Source organism: Sycon ciliatum, chromosome 4 (assembly GCF_964019385.1).
Source record: "Sycon ciliatum chromosome 4, ocSycCili1.1, whole genome shotgun sequence".
Lineage (NCBI taxonomy): Eukaryota > Metazoa > Porifera > Calcarea > Leucosolenida > Sycettidae > Sycon > Sycon ciliatum.
This window is the reverse complement of record NC_088646.1, coordinates 7,613,450-7,632,661: the sequence shown is the minus strand read 5'-3', so window position 1 is coordinate 7,632,661 and position 19,212 is coordinate 7,613,450. Positions and strand designations below refer to the sequence as shown.

At 48.7% G+C, this 19,212-nt stretch overlaps 2 protein-coding genes across 3 annotated transcripts in view; one reads left to right on the top strand and one right to left on the bottom strand.

Moving 5' to 3' along the window:
• Window positions 1-6,932, top strand: part of LOC135814212 (sushi, von Willebrand factor type A, EGF and pentraxin domain-containing protein 1-like) — an 11,523-nt gene extending 4,591 nt beyond the window's left edge. For both annotated transcript variants that reach the window (XM_065327302.1, XM_065327301.1), the window contains 6 exons: window positions 1-131; window positions 460-660; window positions 1,432-1,617; window positions 2,428-2,616; window positions 3,430-3,618; window positions 5,885-6,932. The exon at window positions 1-131 is cut by the window's left edge and continues 535 nt beyond it. In XM_065327302.1, the coding sequence (XP_065183374.1) occupies window positions 1-131; window positions 460-660; window positions 1,432-1,617; window positions 2,428-2,616; window positions 3,430-3,618; window positions 5,885-6,621 (1,633 nt within the window). In that variant the 3' untranslated portion in view covers window positions 6,622-6,932. The remainder of the gene's footprint in view (window positions 132-459; window positions 661-1,431; window positions 1,618-2,427; window positions 2,617-3,429; window positions 3,619-5,884) is intronic.
• Window positions 6,933-8,393: 1,461 nt separating this feature from the next.
• LOC135814211 (anion exchange protein 3-like) lies at window positions 8,394-17,341 on the bottom strand. The gene is made up of 2 exons (XM_065327300.1): window positions 17,139-17,341; window positions 8,394-12,536 (listed from the first exon to the last, which is right to left on the bottom strand). Exon 2 carries the CDS (start codon window positions 12,512-12,514, stop codon window positions 9,239-9,241), a length of 3,276 nt encoding a protein of 1,091 aa, XP_065183372.1. The 5' UTR covers window positions 12,515-12,536; window positions 17,139-17,341; the 3' UTR covers window positions 8,394-9,238.
• Window positions 17,342-19,212: the final 1,871 nt, after the last annotated feature.

Sequence of the window (19,212 nt, the reverse complement as noted above, 5' to 3'; positions counted from 1 at the left end):
GTACCCTGTAAACACCGTTCTCTCGCATTCCTGCGCAAACGGCTATCAACGAACCAATGGCAAAGCCTACAGGAAGTGCAAGGGTGATGGCCTTTGGCATGGCAAGGAGCCGGTCTGCATTCACAGACAATGTAAGCGTAGTCACATAAGCCACCGCTCTCTTTCTCTGGCTGCCTGGTGCAGATAAATAAACCAGAGAATACATGTACATGTACTTTGAGTATATTTAAAAATGATTGAGTGATGTGTCACATAATTATGTGTCGCAGATGTGTGTGTGTGGGGGGGGGGGGGGGTATATGTGTGTGTGCGTGCGCGCGCACGCGTGTGTTTGCATCAGAGGAAGTCTATTGTAAACGTCAACTGGTTTCTTCGAGCCAGTGCCGGTCATTATTTCCGCACACCCGGGATGTAGTGATTGCGTCTGTGTTTCTGACTGTCCGTGCTGCTGTTGATTAGCTCATCGCAAGTGCCCACCCGATCATACGTCCTGGGGTGACTGCAGCAAGGTGTGCCGTGACGTTCCAGGGCCCGCGGGTATCAAGGAACGGTTCGTGCACGACCTGGAGATTACCTACGACGCCGCATCTGCCCAAGTGACCAGCAAGTGCGTGATATTCCGTGAGACACAGGCTTGCCGTGGTGATTACAAATGCAACGGTAAGGGGACACAGTGGGGTCATGATGAACCTTTTAAAAGACTTCAAGATGGCCGTTAGCATCACTGGGAGGTCGCCAGGAAGTTTCAGGCTGATCAACCTCAGTGCTAAAGTGGGACACCCATCCCGTGTGCAAGGCTATTCGTCTCCGATGTAGAGTGTATAGCAGTGTTGTAGTGCAATGCGTGACTATCCCGATCAGAGTGGGATGGCTGGACGGTCTCGGCATAAACTCTTATCAGGAGGATACATATGCATTTATTGTCACAGTTCAGTAACACTGAGTGCCGAAGAACGAGGGGAGGGGGATGGGGTCTGCGTGTCCGGCTAGTGATGTTCTTACGTTTGAGATTCCAACGTCTTTATTCCTATTCTGTGCTATTACACTTACATGGCACAGGTGCACTGTGAATGCAGTGTTACTTGAAAACCACACTGGTGTTCCTAAATCTTTGCTTCCACCCTGGTACGTCCTTATAAATCTGGTGACTTTCTAGCGTGGATGTTCTTCATCAGCCTGTTCTTTGGCACCTATGTTCCTGTATGAATAGACCTGCCAGTGCATTAGTGTTCACAAGTGAAGATGCATGTTCGCGACCTTGTTATTGGGAAGAAATTCCCGTTTGGATTTGCGAAGTAAACTGTGTGACTAAGTAAAGAAAAATGCTACTTTATCTCCGGGCAGCTAGCTGTTCAGACCTTGTAGATGCATGCTGTAGGTGTGTGCTTAAACCATTCTTTGCGTGCATGGTTGCGTTCTTCTTGTGTGCAGCACCGTGTGAGAGGCTGGCTGTGGAGAACGGCGTTGTCAGGGTTGTCCAGCACCCTTTCATCAAATCATACCATAACGGTTCGCAGGTCGAGGTCATATGTAACGAGTTCTACGAGCTGACTAGTGCTCTGCCTACAGTTTTGTGTCACAATGGCGAATGGGCAAATCCAATCCCGCGCTGCATCTGTAAGTGGATTATTTAAAAGATTTTTCACTTTAGAATTTCAAATTAATTATTTTGTTCTACCAGTATGTGTATGGCTTTTTGGTGCCCATTGACTGGAATTCTTTTCAAAACCTAAAGGCAGATCGTGCTCTGTTACCCTGTTACAGCTGTTCTATCAGTACCAACCTCATAACCAATGGAACCTCTATCAAGTTTTGCAGGAAAAACAGTGTCTTGGAGGCAAAATACACATGTCCGATATATGAAAATGGTCCGGCATATCAGCAACATTTTGCCTAATTCCCCCCCCCCCCCCCAAAAAAAACTTTTGTTTTTCCAGCTCAGTAAGGGTCCGACTTGATCATAAAGAAGAAAAACATGAACATATTCGGACCAATTTTGAAATTTCATCCTCTTTGTAACAAATTTGACGTAAATTTCGCAACCCGCAACAACTTTTGAAACTGAATAGTTGAATTCAAGGCTAGTAGAACTTCCCCAATGCTCCAGTTTTGTTCCAGGGACATCCCTCGACGAAGCAGAGCATCAAGAAAGACTCAATAAAGCATTCTAATGAAAATGTTTCCTGAAGAGATGTGTGCTAAAAACTCCGCAAAATCGTATATTTTTCTAGGCACCGTACGGGAAGATTTAGCCCAATTACCCCCCCCCCCCCCCCCCAAGGAATGTTTTTTTCACTCAGTACACATGTAGAAAGGTGTAGAAAAAAGTAAAACTGGACAATCTTCGGACCAAGTTTTTCCTATTGAGCTACCTTAATAGCAGCTGCTAGCACAGTGTAGCAATGTGTGTGTGTATTCTTGATGTAGTGAACCCGAAGCACAGCTGCACCCCAGTGCCGAATCCTGCGAACGGCATCTGCGGGCCAGCCAAGCAAGAGTACGCCATCGACGAGTACGTGGTGTGTACGTGTGACCCGGGCTATGGCAACCAGGGTTCGGCGATTCGCTATTGCCTGGAGAACCACCAGTGGTCCGGCAAGCCCGGCCAGTGCGTCCGTGAGTACCAGTAACCTCTGGTTGCATGTGAATCATGCTGAATATGTTTGCAAGCCATGCTCTGTGATGAAGACACAGTACCGGCGGAAGCAGTTTGTGATTGGTCCGGCCATAAGCTTGTCTTTCATGCATTGTGTATGATATGGCGGGTATACACATGACCTCCTCAGCAGTAAACACACGTTGGTGGCTAAAAAGTTGGTCCGGCCATGGCCTGACCAACCATGGCCGGACCAACTGGACCGGTTCCGCCGTGCCTGAGACAGTAACTGGTGCTCAGTGCCATATAGCTTTCCTCACACATCTAAGCATAATTTTCTCCATTGGTGGCAGTTTCTAAACTTTTAACATTTGCTAGGGTGTGTTGAAAACCGGGCCGTACATCAATATGGAATGCGTCACAAGTTGATTTGGTTCTTCTTCCGGTGTTGAGGATATTGCAGTTACCGTATTATCTCTAATATAAGCATGGTCCTTTATTTTTTCAATGTACCTCCGCCCCGCCCCGTGCTATTAACGGAGACGTTCCTTTATTGGAGACTGTTCCATTATTATTTCAACCTCATTTCAGAGGCATGTTGCCATGCCAAATTCATGTCAGACACACACCTTTCAAGATTTTTTTCGCCGGTACAGATAATGAATTTACACAGTGTGCTTATAATGGAGACTGAGCACTTTATTTTTTGAATGCCGCCCCAAGGTGTTCTATTATTGGAGACGTGCTATTATTGGAGACTGTGCTTATATTAGAGATAATACGGTACTATAATGAGGGCTTGATTCAGTTTTTTTAAATGATTTGTGTCCTAGGTGACCATCCAAAGACTTGTGGAGACCCTGGCTACCCTGAAAATGGTCAGCTTGCACATGGAAGAGACTTTGGCCGAGTTGGAAGCCAGGTCAGCTACTATTGCAGAACTGGCTTCTCGCTGAGGGGACGGCGTGTTCTGACCTGCCAGCGTGATGGACGCTGGGATCATCCTCGTCCCAATTGCGAATGTGAGTAAAACACATTATGTTCGTGGGCACGTGTGTGTACTTGTGTGTATGTGTGTGTGTGTATGTGTGTTGAGAGTGGGGTGCCGTCTGTTAGTCCGAGTGCTGAAAGCACAATCCGCTCCGAAAGTGGACGGGTCCATCAATAGCCAACAGCACTCAGAGAGCAAGTCTGAAGGATTTTCCTCTGCGATTTTCCTCTGTCAGTTTGTATTTGGGCAAATGGCATCACAGTTCATAGGTCACTGACATGTTTTGCAGTGCTCTTGGTCTCCCTGGAGCAGCCCCGGGAAGATGGCCATTCTGCATGACTAAGTGCTTCTAGGCGTGATCGGGCTGGCAGTGCAGCACCGACAAGGGGAAGCTACGGATATCGGTAGTGTTGTCACCCTTGATGAACAGTCCTGAAGACCACCTGCCTGTTCTAGACTGTGAGCCAGGCACCAAAAATCCTGTTAGAATTTTTTTTCGTTCCGACCTTGATCGTACCGCAATTTTTTTCCCCAGTTCGTTTCATCTACTCGACTAGATTCGAATTCAGCTTGTTGTCACTTCCAAATCAGGCACGAACATGCCCAAAATAGAAGGGAGAAACTACTTTGGCCAAATCAATAGCCGCCATCGACAAGAACCAAGGTCACAAGAGCTGGAGCGGACTTCTGTTGCACCACTGACCTCGCAAACATGTACGGTGGTGCAAACCCAGCCGCATCATGACGATGTTTTTTCGTGGTTTCTATAGTATTGTGTGCAGTGCTAGTGCAGCGCAGTGGCAGTACGAACATCATCATGTCCATCATATCAGTGTGCTAGCATGCTTGCTGCTGATCAGTCAAGCTAAACTAAAGGTTTTTTGTAATCTGTTGGAGCAGAAATACATGTAGAACGTACAATGTACCTTATCTCCGGAGAGCTAATAACTGTTTCGATCTTTTATACTGAAGTGCTTCAGACTATGATTAACATGAATATGTATGTATCTTTCCGCTTGTGTTCTGTACATACAATGGGTAATGTTTCAAAATAATAATTATTATAGTTAAAATAAACTACAGATCTGTATCTACCGGTATACCCCTGTGGTCCTCTAACGTTACTGGTTACGGTCATTGCTCTACCCTTTGCACTTATAAGTTAGGAAGCAATACAGCAGTACTTACGAAGTAACGTTACATTGATCAGTTATATGAGTGCAAATATACAAATCCTGTATCTAGCAACTTGTTTAACATTGTTCTGCCATACTGTACATGTATATATTATAGAGATGTAGAGGGTGTAATGAGCATTGCACCGGATTAAACCAGATTCTCCTGGCTGTTGTTGATGGTCTTTTCCAACCGTTGTCTGGAGAATTCGCTGCTGCTGGGCTTTGTATATTGAATGCCACCTGTTTGTTCTGTACATTATCATTCCTGAAATGCATTTCGTGGTTGTCGGCACCATTTCATGTGCACTTACCTACCAGTGCATCGTCACTTCGAGTAATATTTAAAATGTGCACGTACTTTATACAATGCACTTATGCGTAATTCTATAATTTTTGGCTCGTATAGTTATTTTAACCCAGCTGCAATGACGCTTGATATACATTTCTTCGTCCAGTGCCGTTGCCTGCTGAAAAAAGTAAGAAACACCTTCAAAATAGCATGTTGCTATGTCAGTTGCTATGTAGTTGCTATGGAAACGGGGTATGTTAAGATAATTGCTTATTTTGACTTCCCTGCAAGCTTCCCAAACTGACAACAATCAAAAATGATCTTCTATTAGGTCTCTCCACATGCTAAAAGAACAAAATCGCGTTACACCCAAAGTGGGAACGAAAATCATGAATTCATGCACTTGGCTCACAGTCTATTCTGGGATGCACCAATGTGCTGGCAACAGGCAGCAGCCAGTACGGTGCTCAGTGTGCCGAGCATGCAGCTGTCACACAGAAGAAGAACAGGTTCACCTTGAATGCCGCCACTGCTGCCACTCCGAAGGCAAAGGCCCGCCAAGAAACTGACGGACCCATATTTATGTTTTTAAATGGATGCAGTACTGTATGCACAAGCTGCACAGTGCACGGTGCATGGACTGCATGAATGACCTTGAGAGGAGAAGAGAATACATGGCGCAGTGAATGTTGCACCTAAAGTTAAGTAATGCTGAATTTTGTTATGCTATTATGCTGCATCGTAGTGTACAGTTGTTGCAAAATGACAATATGAGCTGAGCCTTCTTCCCATTGCCTCATATGCATGTGTACGTGTGCTTGTGTCTGCAGTCAACTTCCAACCTGTGTCGAGTCTCGTCCACAGCCTGATGAGCATTCCGGCGAGATCCTGCACTGGCAATGCTTGCCCGTGCATGGCTCAAGAATCTTGCCAGAGCTGCTATCGGCCCAGCGCTTTCACATACAGGAATGTACTGCGCCAGCATCAGCACTGCTGTGGCACGTGCAACAAGTACTGTCTTGAACTGGTCTTTGCCATTGATGAGTCAGGTAGCATTAAGGATAAGCACTTCAGTGCGGCGATCGAATTCACGGAGGACATTGTATCTTCTTATCTTGCACGGACGTCTAAGCTGGCTCCCGATTGTCTTCGTGTGGGTGCTGTAAAATTCTCTCATCACGCCCGTGTAGTTGCCAACTTAACCGATGCCAGGGAGTTCAGGTGGCCAGAAGAGGAAATGACTCCGTCCGGCGGTGGCACGGGAATCCGTTGTGGATTGACCAAAGTCAATGAGGTGCTGAGGCAGTCGCGTCGCGGCTGTCGCAAAGTCGTCTTCGTCATCACTGACGGCAAGTCCAATCACTGTGGAAACCCTGCGAAAACGGCCGCCGCCCTCAGATGTGCCTGCAGCGAACTGTTTGTGGTGGGAATCGGCTCTGACCTGGAGATGAGGAAATTGACCCGTATTGCCTCAAATCCCACTGAAAACCACCTCTTTGTACTTCGGCACTTCGATGATCTCTTCCAGTTTGGCGCTGCATTCAGAAGTGGAGTGGTGACAGTTTAACCTAAATACTGTTTTCTACTGGTATTTTCTTCTATAATTTCATTTTCAGCAGTTTTCACCAAGTCACGGACAGCAGGATTGTCCTTGAATTTCTAAGGTCAGCTAAGTTGTTTTCTGCGACATATGCTGTGCAGTCCTAAAGCCATCCTTTCAAACCGTCAAGGCAAGCATTGCCAAAATTGAGCATGCAATGCACATGTAACGCTCGGCCCGGACACACACAATGTTGGAGGCAATGCATGTAGCGATGCACATGGCAAATTGTATATCCAGGAGTGCATGTAGCGAAGAATGCAACCAACGAAATCCAACTTGCTTGTGGATCATGCCGCGTGTTGGCTGATGCTGTGTATTCTGTGTAGCACGTTCCCTGCACGTACCCGTACGCCCTGGCGCGGTGCATGCTGTAGAAGCCACTGTCTCATGATGGTTTAGGTTGTGCATGACTATGTATGGTACTCCTTTGTTGGAAGGACATCTCCTGCTCTCTTTCTCGTCTGTGTGTACATCATGTGGCTTTCATGTGTGCCTTTGTTGCACCATGCACCATGCACACCTTTGACCTTCTTCTTCTTTCGCCCATCGCCGGAGGCGATGATAGCAATGCTACGGCAGAAGCCATAGCAACTTGTGCTGGGATTACACCATTCAACAGCTTGCAAGGCTGAAGAATTGACCGTCACTATTCAGCCTGGTCTACACCATACAGCTATTTGGAGTGACATTTTCTGGCCAGTGAATCCCTTTTTTGGTCTTTTCATTTTTTTCTTTCTTTTTTTTTTCCCACACACACATCACACCACATACTCCGGCATGCACTGGCTGTTGGTAACCACCCAGGAGAATGAAAGAAAAGTCAGGAAGAGTCCGAGAAAGAGAAGAAAGACGTGTGTGACCATAATCGTCGGGAATCGAACCCGCAATCTATCGATTGGAAATCGCTGCACATACCACTGCACCATATGGGACACCATGCACACACGCACACGCGCACACACGCACACACAGGCATGTGAATCATAGATCATGGCTATGTGGCATATACGATAGTGTCTTTTTTTGCTCTTAGGAATCCGTTTTCAGCTTTCTGGTACAAGTACCATTTGACCACAATTGTGTGACCATCGATCTTTGGACCAGAAATCAAGAATAAGAGGAAGCAACTACATATTATAGTATGGGCCAACATGATAATACAGGTGGAATCCTGATAATTCGAACATGTCTTAATTCGAACATACCGCTTAATTAGAAGTTTTTCCAGGACCGATTTCTGTCAATACGATTCCCACATAATTTTTTTTGATGATTCGAACCTCGAACCGGACATGTCCGGTTAATTCGAAGTTCCACGGATTCCACTTACATAGAAAATGTGTGGGATTTGTGCTGATAATCGAAGTTAGCAACGTGTAATTCGAAGTTCACTGTACACTGTACTGGTCAGTGCAGTTTGCATGAGCAGGCTGTGCCTGTCAGTTCAGTATCCGTGAGATCTGTGTCTAAGGTCCATAGGCATGGCGCAACTCTGCGTGACCATGGGAGCATTTTGACATACATATTGTGTTGTGGGTTCATGTTTGGATAATTAGAATGTCCTGATAATTAGAAGTTTTTTCTGGCATTTGGAGGTTCGAATTATCAGGATTCCACCTGTAGTTGTTATGTTGACCCATACTGTGCACCCAGGAAGCCAAGGCACGACGGTCAAGTTGAGCATGCGTTGACTGAATAACCACACAAATCCACATCGCGGCAGTAGCCACCAGGTATTCGATCAACTGCCAAAATGTCTTAGCTTTCTGACTGGCGGCCTGCTATGGACATGCCAGAGTGCTGAGTAGAAAACACACCCATAGAAGCACTGGGAAAACATCCTAATGTTAACTGTTACTAAATAGTATTGTTAGTAAACAGCAAAGTTACTAAATTGGTGCTTGCACACCTACATATATGTGTGCAGTATGTGTAGCTTCGAGAGCTTGAATTATACATTGGGATTCGGATTCAGTATACGAATATGACGGTCTTTAAAAATTTAAATAACTTGCTGGGCTTCCATTGGTAACTGGGCACTGGCAACGGATCGTGTCATTGGTAAAATGTTTGATGGCGGTACTGAGGCGATCAACAAGAGAAAACCAAAGTACAAGTTGTCAAAAATCATCGGCAAAGGAAATGTGAATTTGACGAAGCAATAATAGATCAGAGAATAGTAGAATAGCAGGAATGTGTCCGAATCTAGATGAATGCTGTGCTATGTTCATCGCAATTGAAAATGCCACTTAAAATATGTAAAGTACTGATAGGTTACACCTGCACGTGGGCCGCTAGCACTAAATCTTATGTATGACAAAAAGGAGCAGCTTACCTATGTTTGCTTACAGGTACCTAGTTCAAATGTATCAGTATCTAATATACTGGTAGGTGTTAGCTGGAGATACTCGGAGACGAGAATACAATGTAAGACTGACAATCACAAAGGTAGAGTAAAGCAAGTTTGCATGCAAACCTTTTATACTGATAAGTGTAAGGTCTTCACATAGCAGACATGAGACAACGACGATAATGATGATGATAATGATGATGATGATGACGGAATTGCTGCTTGGATCCGTTATGCGGGCATGTGCGTCTCGTACTCATCAACTTCTCCTTCGTCGTCACTCTCTACAGGTCCATGGGGATCGAGTGCGTGTAGCTCCTTGTCTGAGTAGAAGTAGCCGATGACATAGTCGCGGAGCGGGACCATCAGCCCTACCATGAGCGGGAAGACCAGGCCGGCCTTGGTCATCTTGAAGACGACCAGCACGCCGAAGCAGAAGATCTGAACGACCGTGTAGAGGTGCATGCGAATGGTGCCGACGTGTCGCACGTAGGCTGCGTCCTCCGGGTGATGCTTGGCAGGCACGAGCATGAGAATGCAGCGTTGCGTGAACTGCAGGGTGAGAATGTTGCAGAAGCCCAGGTAGAGGAACACGCCCATGATGACGGCAATCGGGATCTGCCGCAGCACCAAGGCGACGGGCGGTGCCAGTGAGCAGGCGATGACGCCGTGGATGAGGATGTTGGTCAGGCGCTGTTCGTAGGCGCCCTCAATCTTTGGCTTCTCGCCCGGCGCCACGTTCTTGTTGATCTTGAGCAGACTCTGCGTGTGCGAGAGAGACGGCACTGGCGTACCGCACATCCACGGCAGGCCAGTGTAGCTGCAGAAGAGCGAGTAGATTGCGACGACGGCCAAGTTCCAGTGATAGCCACCGATCTTCTTGAACTTATGATCGGGGCTGCAGCAGATGAGACAGGTGACCTGCGTCTCGACAAACACCAGGAATGCCACCAGCAAACCAGGCACAAAGGCACCGAAGATGTGACCTGCCGTCATGCCATCCATAGGGGAAATGAGCCAGGAACGCGGTGTGCTGGTGACGATGCCGCTTGGTGCGTCGATCTTATCACTGTGAATGGTCTTGAAGAGGAAGTGGTCGAGGAAGACGAATGTAAGGATGCTGAACGCAATGCCAAAGTCTCCCAGGATGCGACGTGGAATCTTTCCTAGGTAGCGGCTGGTCTTCAGCTTGCGCAGGGCGTACGCCATGACAAACGTTCCGATCAGCAGCACCATGTAAAGCATAGCACTGTTTGGCTGGTTGTGGATTCCTGGTTTGCCTCCGTACTTGTCAGCAGCGCCCGGGTTGCACCCGTAGCTGCTTGCATTGGATGCGTTGCCGTATGCTGCACCAGTGCAGTTGTATGCTGCCGTGGGCTCGGTGCCATTCAGATCGTCCTCGTAGGCGGAGGCGTTTGGCGTTATGCAGTAGTCCGTTGTGCAGTAGTTGATGTCCACAGGGTGATGCTTGAACGCATGGTCTATACTGATCAGCGGCTCAAAGATGAAGATGAATGCGATCAGCGCAGCAAACACCTCCTCGGTGAAGCGAGTGAACTTCTTCACCAGATAGCTGCTGTCTGTGACCGTCACCAGTGCCAGGATCACAAACACCCACACGCCTATCCAGAACCTCCACGGAAAGAAGTTGATGTTGTTCTCCTTGGCAAAGATGTAGATGACGCCTTCAAAGACGATCGTCGGTCCAGTCGGTCCTATAATCATCATTGGCTGGCCTGCAAATATGCCCCAGATAATGCCACCCAGTGCCGACGAGATAATGGTCTCGGGCAGTCCAAACGTGTGCTTCGTCTTCTCGCCCAGCAAGCTGCCGAAAGCAATGATGGGCGCGATTGATCCGAAATACATGAACACAAACGTAACGAACGATTGCATGTTCATGGCATCCGTGAAGTCGCTAACGTAACGACGCTTCAGACGTCCCAAATCCTGCCACAATCCGCCAAACAGATGACCCGTCTTGGCCAGCGGGTCTTCCTCCGGCTCCTTCTCGAGCATGGCGTCTCTCTCTGCCTTGTTCTTCCTTCTTCGCATATTCTGTTGCTTGATGGCCGGCAGTAGAAGGTCCTTGTCGTATTTACCACGAGGCAGCACTAAGCTGTCCTCCAGAAACTCCTCGATGGACGTCAACAAGTCCTGTCTTGACTCGGCTCTGTACGCAGCCTCGTGGAAGACTGGATCAGCCATGAGCGTGGCAATAGCTCTGCCAATCTCCTGGTAGTTGTTTCCTTCCTCCTCAGGACCTAGCAGGACGAACAGGAAGCGCACAGGAATAGGCACTTCGGTCAGGTTTCCCAGCGGACGTCCCTCGTTGAGGCGAACGAAAGCCATGACAGGTGAGGTAAGGAAGTCGGCAGTACCGACCAGAACAGTGGTGGCCTCGGCGCCGATTGGGATCTTCTTCAGGAGATCTTGTTCGTCCTTCGTCAGTTGCTTGTCTTCTTCGCCCAGATTTGGCTCTAGCCCCACAGTGCACTCTGGATCACCGCAATCGCAGGGTGGTACATCCGCTCCGGCATTGACCGTCACACCGCCGGCAGCTTTCAGCTGACCTGGCGGACCGAGAAGGTTGGATTTCGGTACACCCTTAGGAGCGGAGCTGCCATCGCTGCCCGCTCTGATGGCCTGCGCCTGCTCAGTGTGAGAACGCTGCAGCTGCTTGTGCCGTGGCGTGAGCTTGTTTTTCACACTTCGCACGCTGAAGCGATTGCTTCCCGTGCGACTCAGAGGCGCGCTAGTCAGCGATTGGATGGACACTGACGGAGTGAGTCTGTTTTTACGGCGGAACACACTGCCCATGCGACTCAGCGGTTGGTGTAGCTTGGCCAGGTCGCTTTGATGAACGTGACGTTGCAAGAGAGCGTGGAGCACGTCGGTACGCTGAGCTCGCTCCAGCTGCCCGGTCATGACCATATCGTCCACAACAGCCGTGGCTATACCCATGAGGTCCGGCTTGGGAAGGTCAAGCAACACAGTACCCTTGTCGATACATCGGCGTAGCTCCAACAGCGAGTGGAAACTGAGTGAGGATGCCTGTGGCTTCCTCCATCGTCCCACATCCTCGTTGACCTCCTCTTCGAACTTGAGCCATCTGCCTCGTTGTCTCCACTCGGCTTGGTCATCCTCCATATGAAGCTGAGACATTTGGACGAAGCCCTCCTGTGGCACGCTGCTCAGCTGCACCTCAGCTTGCTGCCTGCCGGGATTTGGTGCTCCGCCGCCGCCGCCACCACCGCCGCCGCCTTTGCTGTGGCCATTGTTTTGGGGTGCGGGTGTCCTGGTTTGGTGACCCGATTGCTGTTCGGGCTGATGCTGCCGCCTGTGGCTGTGATGCTGCTGCTGGTGTTCCGGTGGTGGCGAGTGCTGCTCGACATTGATCAGAGGTATGCCATTGTTGCCAACGCCATTGTTGCCAACGCCGTTGCCGTCATGATGTTGATGTTCACCGCTACGACGGTTATGCTGTCGACGATGCTGGTCTCCCATCGTACAGCCAGACTCTCTTTACCTGGGCAGCAGCAGCAACAGCAGCACCAAACAGCAACCAAACGGTTACGTCTACGCAAAGAGAGGTTATGGAGACGTATCCGCGACAATAGTTCTATTAGTATTACTGTCACAGTGTGTGTAAAGGGTGTGCGTATGGCGTGAAAACTACCAGTACTAGTGTCGTGTTCAACGCTTCTCCAGCTGCTTATATACTCGATCTGTGCTTCGTTTGAAAGATCGGAGCTTTCCAGACGGTGGTGAACACAGCCATGGCTTTGGGAGAGGCACAGCGTGCATAATGATCATGTCCAAGTACAAAATAGCCAAAGCCACAGTTACATGGTTGCTACATGACCGTTTTTGTACCTAGAGTAAACAATTACTACTGAGCAGGTTGCTGGGTACACCACTGTACTTGATATTTGATGGCAGATTTCCCCTCGTCGCGGCGGATGTTGATCTGACTTTCGGTTTTAGCACCGCTACCACCTTATGTGTACTGATGGCCACGCGTGAACATCGCTTCCCAAGTGGGAGAGGTCGATGCAGTAGCGGGCGCTCCGACAATTGCGTAGTGCACAGTGGTTGTAACAACCGTCGCTGTTGACTGTTGTACAACCACTGTACACCATGGTACATCTACGACTGCCGCCGCAGTACTGCTTTGGCGAACGAAGAGATCTCGTCTGCGCGTTTGCGGCACATACGGCTGTAGCCGTTAGCGTAGCGTGGTAAATTGTATGCAATTTCGATACACTCCTTATAAAGTCAGACGTTACAACCATAACGATCTCAACATAGTCACATGATCCCAGGCAACTGGATAGCGGAGTAGCTGATGCCAACTCGAAAGCGGAACTGAGAAACGGGTATTTCCCATCCACTAAAACTACACCTTGTGCAGCAAGCCAGGAAATTGACGGACATACAGTGTGGCGTCAACTCATTCGCAATTCCCAGCCCTTGCGGATGGGAGATATTGTGCATCGGTCTCGATTATGAAATATCATGTACCTGTCTGTACCTGTTGACATTGTTTTGCTACACCGTTCAGGCGTGATGCTGCACCAGTCGCCCTCATGCCCTGGCCTCTGACGCAGGCTTGCTCAAACTCAAAGTACTTTGTGCGGTGGGCTGTGGTTTTCTACAACACTGGGAGAGGTTTCAAAGCGATAATTATCAGCGAATGAGAAGGTAGGGTGTAGCGAGCGTAATTAATGCCGCCTTTGGGCTATGTCGTAGTGGCGTTGTGTTCGTGGTTGAGTTAGCAATTGGCCTCATCAACTTCACGCACATGTACACCTGAATTCTACATCTTCTTCTTCGCTGTTAGTGACTAGCAGACTCCATACTCCATAGGGTCATTAGGACATTACAGTTGTAGTATGATACGCAGACACATGTACTGAAGTACATGATTGCACTGTATCATGTGACCTTGACGGTGGGACCGCTGCTAAACTCTTCAACCAGATATCCCTGCATAGCTTGGTCGCACTGCAACCATGGGTTGGGAGGCTGGAGACTGAGCGAGACCTGAAGAGCATTCCCACCAGACAACGAGCATCGTGCATTGTGCCATCTCCAATCATGTACATAGTGGACCGCGGGGTGCTCGCTAAGTTTAATGATCGAAACCGGTGCGCAAAGACTATGTACCTGTGCGTGCGACAGTAGGCCGACTAGACCAGCAGCTCACTCATAACCTCATCGTCTTATCGTTATGATCAACTACATAAGTATCCATCTCGCATCACTAAGTCCAACTTGCGCATTATAAAAAGAAGTCTGATGGTGATAAGGTAGCACCAAGTTAGTTACTTGGCATAGAGCATTATTTTCACTCCCTTCCAAACACAGCTAGCCTATGTCACGTTAACGTGATGAGAGCTCTTCTGCAGACAGAGCACAGTTAACGTTAAGCGTTTATCCTCCTCTATTCAGCCATCGCAATAAGGACTGTGATGTCTGTGCTGGATAACACTGAGAGATGGCATGGGTCGGTATGGTATATCTACCGTTCGACAAGGAGGGCCCGACTACCTCATTGTGTGACGTAGGGGCTTGCTCGTGCATGCTGCCACTGCCTAAGGTACATGTAACTGGGAGGCCAGGCGGTATGATGAAGTCGTGACGAGGAAGTCACTAAGTAATAATTATCGTGTGAGATCGCACTACATGAATACGAACGAGATGAGTAGATACGAACTTACCACTGTCTTCATTCCGTATCTAATCTCATAACACTATGCATGCACGCCTCTGCCATTACTAGCATTATCAGAGTTGTGCAGTCGTCAATTTCCAGTAGACCACGGTTTAAAGCGTCTGGCATTTGGAGTGGATAGCTCCCTTTCCCAGACAAATCAGGCCACAAAGTAAGGGTCAGTTGATGTAACGCCTAGGAGATGCTCAGATAGCCCGCGTGACTGATGGGTATGTACTCGCATTTCCTAGCACGTACTTGCACGAGGGCCACTCCAATGCCAATGGGCAAGCAACCAAAGAGCAACTACTATAAGCTACAATCGTCAGGAGTAGTGGTGGTGGTGGCAACCAGGGATGGTTGTGAGGTGCATTGAACTCAAGGGACCGGGCCGACGAGTCACGTGAACTGAAGCAGTGAACGGCGCTTGCGAGTGTCGTATAAGCTATATGCACGTGTATTTTTGTTCAACATCCTCCAATGCAAGAATCTCGATGTCTATAACCAAGCTAAGAAAACCCACTGCGGTCTACACCATTATTGCTGCACCATATTGTGCCCGTACGTTTGGTCATCTTTACGCGCTGTTAGCTGCCAGCGACTCATGTTAGGTTCATTGCTATGGATAGGTATTGGCCTGTACTAACATACACATGCAGTATTTTACTGTTCGCTGCTCCCGGCCCTTAGCTGCGCCGCTGCACCGCAGGCATCCTTCTTTTACCGGCTGTTTCCTTGCGCGCCACGCTCGACCACCATGGGTGGAGGACATGTGCATAGACACTAGACAGACACGTTCTCCGACGCGACTAAAAGCATGGAGGAACAACGTAGCTCATTGGGGGCAAAGGCTAGAAGTTTAGGCTTGACAACTAACCCGCTTTCCCTTTCGTAGGTAACTGCACATGTGCTCATACAGTATCGATTGGCGATGGCACCAAGATTTTACACAGGCCAAAAAGCACATTTCAAGATTAGAGTTAACATTCTACTCATCCTGGTCAAGTATCACGGCCCTTCTTTCATGGACAACTCTCTCCAGTAACACTTCGTTTCGCTATTTCCCTTCCAGCTGCTCATTGTGTATCGGGCTATAGCTGTGTCCAATGCACCCACTGGTCGTAGACAGTAAACTCTCTCTCTCTTTCTCTCTCTCTCTCTCTCGCTCTCTCGCTCTCTCTCTCGCTCTCTCTCTCTCTCTCTCTCTCTCTCTCTCTCTCTCTCTCTCTCTCTCTCTCTCTCTCTCTCTCTCTCTCGCTCTCTCTCTCTCTCTCTCTCTCTCTCTCTCTCTCTCTCTCTCTCTCTCCCCCCTCTCTCTCTCTCTCTCTCGCTCTCTCTCTCTCTCCCTCCCTTTCCTTATGCTGATCTCCTAGACTCACTCCAGGATCACTTTGAGCGGAATTGGCTTTCCGTTGCGAGCTGGTTACACGGGTGTTTGGTGCCACCAGTAGTAGTAGATTCCAGTATGACAATGCTGCTGCTGTCGCTATGCTCCTTATCTCACGGAAAACTTGTGTTCGGAACAAGACGGGCACGTAGCAATGCCGGAGTTCAAATCCCTTTCATTGCTTTGCTGATGTGTTCCTGTTATCACGTACAATACTAGTACTAGTATATGGAGAGGCAGTGGGGGGGGGGGGGGAGCTCTATTCAGGCACAAACAGAGACTGCAAACTACAGTACAGAACGGACTTGAAATTGTTCCTGCCGTTAGTGATGCACTCCATCGATCGTACTCAACAGGCTTCAAGCTTTCAAATATTGCTCCTATGGCATGTCTCGAGTACCAATCACTTGCTGGAAGAGACACGGTACGGATCAGTAGAACATGTTGTTTGTTTCATGGTCGTCGACGAGACATCCGGGTAGGTGGCGGGTGGAACTAGCAGGATCTAGCCACGGGAAGAAGACTTTTTGTTTAGACTTTTGTTTGCTCTCCTTTCCAAGTACATTGTATGAACAATTCAGTGTGATCACGCCACAGTTTCCCTCTCCTAGAGTAACGGCTAAAGACAAGTAACGGCTAAAGTAACGGCTAACGGTTATAATGCAATCGAGACGGTGGTACCATGGTGTAGGGCATGCCCCATGATGGTTTACATGGCATGTTTTCAGAGTGCATCGATCTCGTTCACGGGTTCCGCCTCCTCCTTGAGGGGCACTTAGAAACTACTCATTCACTCTGAAGCGCGCGCATTCTACATTCGATGGTGTTGGCACGTGTTCGTTCGAGAGTTTTAGGATAGGGTTCGACCAACAACTAATGACACATCTAATTCGACTGCAGAGAGACTTAGGCGGAGAAACCATTGCTAGAGAAGGGATTCTGCCCTTCGATATTTCTCGATCGACTAGTCAGAGGTTTTCAGGTCATTACTATCCTGCAACTCTAACAAGACAGCCAGTCACTCTTACCTTGGTTGGCTTGTTTCCTTCCTTGCCTGCAGCCCTCCAAGCTGCAAGAGCTCCCTTTCCAGACCGCGACTTGGCTGGTACTAGCTCTGACCGTTCCTGCTGAACTCGAGAAGAAAACTCCAATGTCACCAATCACAGAGGAAGTGTGACACTGCTGGATCAGGCACTGCAGGCTTGCCTTTACCCACTTCGCGCTCCGTAGGCTAGCTGCGTGTGCCTGTATGTAATCACACAGGCTGCATACGCTAGGTTTATGGCTGTATGTGATGGTATCACCTCACACATACCTGCCCTTGTGGGCGATATGGTGCATACATTGCCAGGGAATGTGTACGCATTTAGTCCACGATGATCTTCCACGCCCGTTAGCCACAGTCGCGACATTTCTACCTTCACATAATAACGCACTCAGCACCAGCACTGTGCAGGGCACAGAGGCATAGCCGACAGTGTGTTGCAGGTAACATTCGCCTGGGCAAACTTGGAAACGCAGCAACGCCGTGGACCAGCAGATAATCTGTGGAGCTTCGGCGCGTGCCGGTTGAGCGTGACCGGAGCGCGGCGTGTAGGGTGTAGGGCAACTGAGGGAAACCCAGTGTAGCTATCGAGTGATTGTAACGCTATGCTCTTTGATTGTCTTTGTGCTATGGCGGAAATGCATGTGGCTCGCAGTACATGATACAGTGCTTTGTACGTCTTCAGAGTGCAAGGTTCCTCCGTGCAACCTCCCTACACTGGGACCACAGAGATACTTGTGCATTATGCAGCGTAGGAAATTTGAAATGCTAGCAACAAGTCTCCAGGCCTTCCGGCCCCTAGCAATAAGTAGCATTTGCTTGCTCCTGTATTCGGAGACCAGTCACGTGACTAAAACAGAGGAGTGAGCTGAGCAGCAGCAGAGAACTACTGGCAAAATAGCACGATGCTGGAGCGTGTTTCTCGGCCTGGCTTACCGCTATTGCAAGGACGCCTCTACTGGCTCTAGCTCTAGCTCTGCCGTCTCTACTCTTTGCTTCTGGTGAGCATGAGAATGATGACGCGGAGAGTTGGCTGCACAGCCTGGTCACACACACGAATGCGGTGATAGAGCAAAATCTTGCTTCATTGCCGTTGCTAAGTCTCTCGACCCTTTGCGTTGCAGCCACCGCAATGCTATGTGCTTGCCCGCAAACACGAAGGCAGCCGAAACACGCAGCAAACCTGCGGCTTTTGGTTTCTACTCGTCGGCTTGGCTCACCGACACCTAGTTCGACACAATGCCTTAATTAACACATGTATGTACGTCTCTACATGTATTGCAGTGATTTACATGTATTGTGTGATCCAAATTAATTAAGAATGAATGTGGGCCTCTGTTGAATGTTGAGCTTGTACGTCCGATGTACGTGATACATGTATTGATGCACAGACTGACGGGTGGCTTTGGAGTGTATTTTGATTATTTTCTGCAGGTGTAATTGTCTAATCCAAGCTCGGTTGACCACAAACAAACACACATACACACGCGCGCGCGCGCGCGCGCGAGCGCGAGCATACACACGCAAGGTGCTTACATCCACTTATCTAGATTCTTCGCTCCATGTATTTCCAGACGGGTGTGTACGTGAAGCGGCAATTTCAACGTGCATTATGTACCACATGGTGGATTTAGTCCGGCAGCAGCTCATGATGCAGCGCTCAGGTCACGGTATCGGTCAATGCCAAAGGCAAATGTGCTGTTTCTACGTACTTTAGTGTAGAGTAATGTGTGATCTGACGCTGAGTGATGGCGGGCTCGAGCTAAAGGAGTGATGGTATGCGTGCAACGCTCCAACCAGGTCGTGTTTTTTTGGTGCGGGCGCCGCTTGAAGGTTTCTGTGATCATCCGTGGCATTCCTGATGAGTTCATGTACAGGTGGCCGGCGATACGTTATGTACAGTGGCTGAGTGAGAGCTTGATCAACTTCTACAGCACAAAACACAAGTCGCTGCCGCATCCACCGCGTGCCTTGCTTTGACATTGGCTTCTTCTTCATGTCTTCCGTCAGTGACAAAGGATGGCATTACGTAAAGCACATGATGGTAATGACTGCGC

Excerpts from the sequence above, each read along its gene's own strand:
- LOC135814211 (XM_065327300.1), bottom strand. The coding sequence starts at position 12,514 with ATGGGAGACCAGCATCGTCGACAGCATAACCGTCGTAGCGGTGAACAT.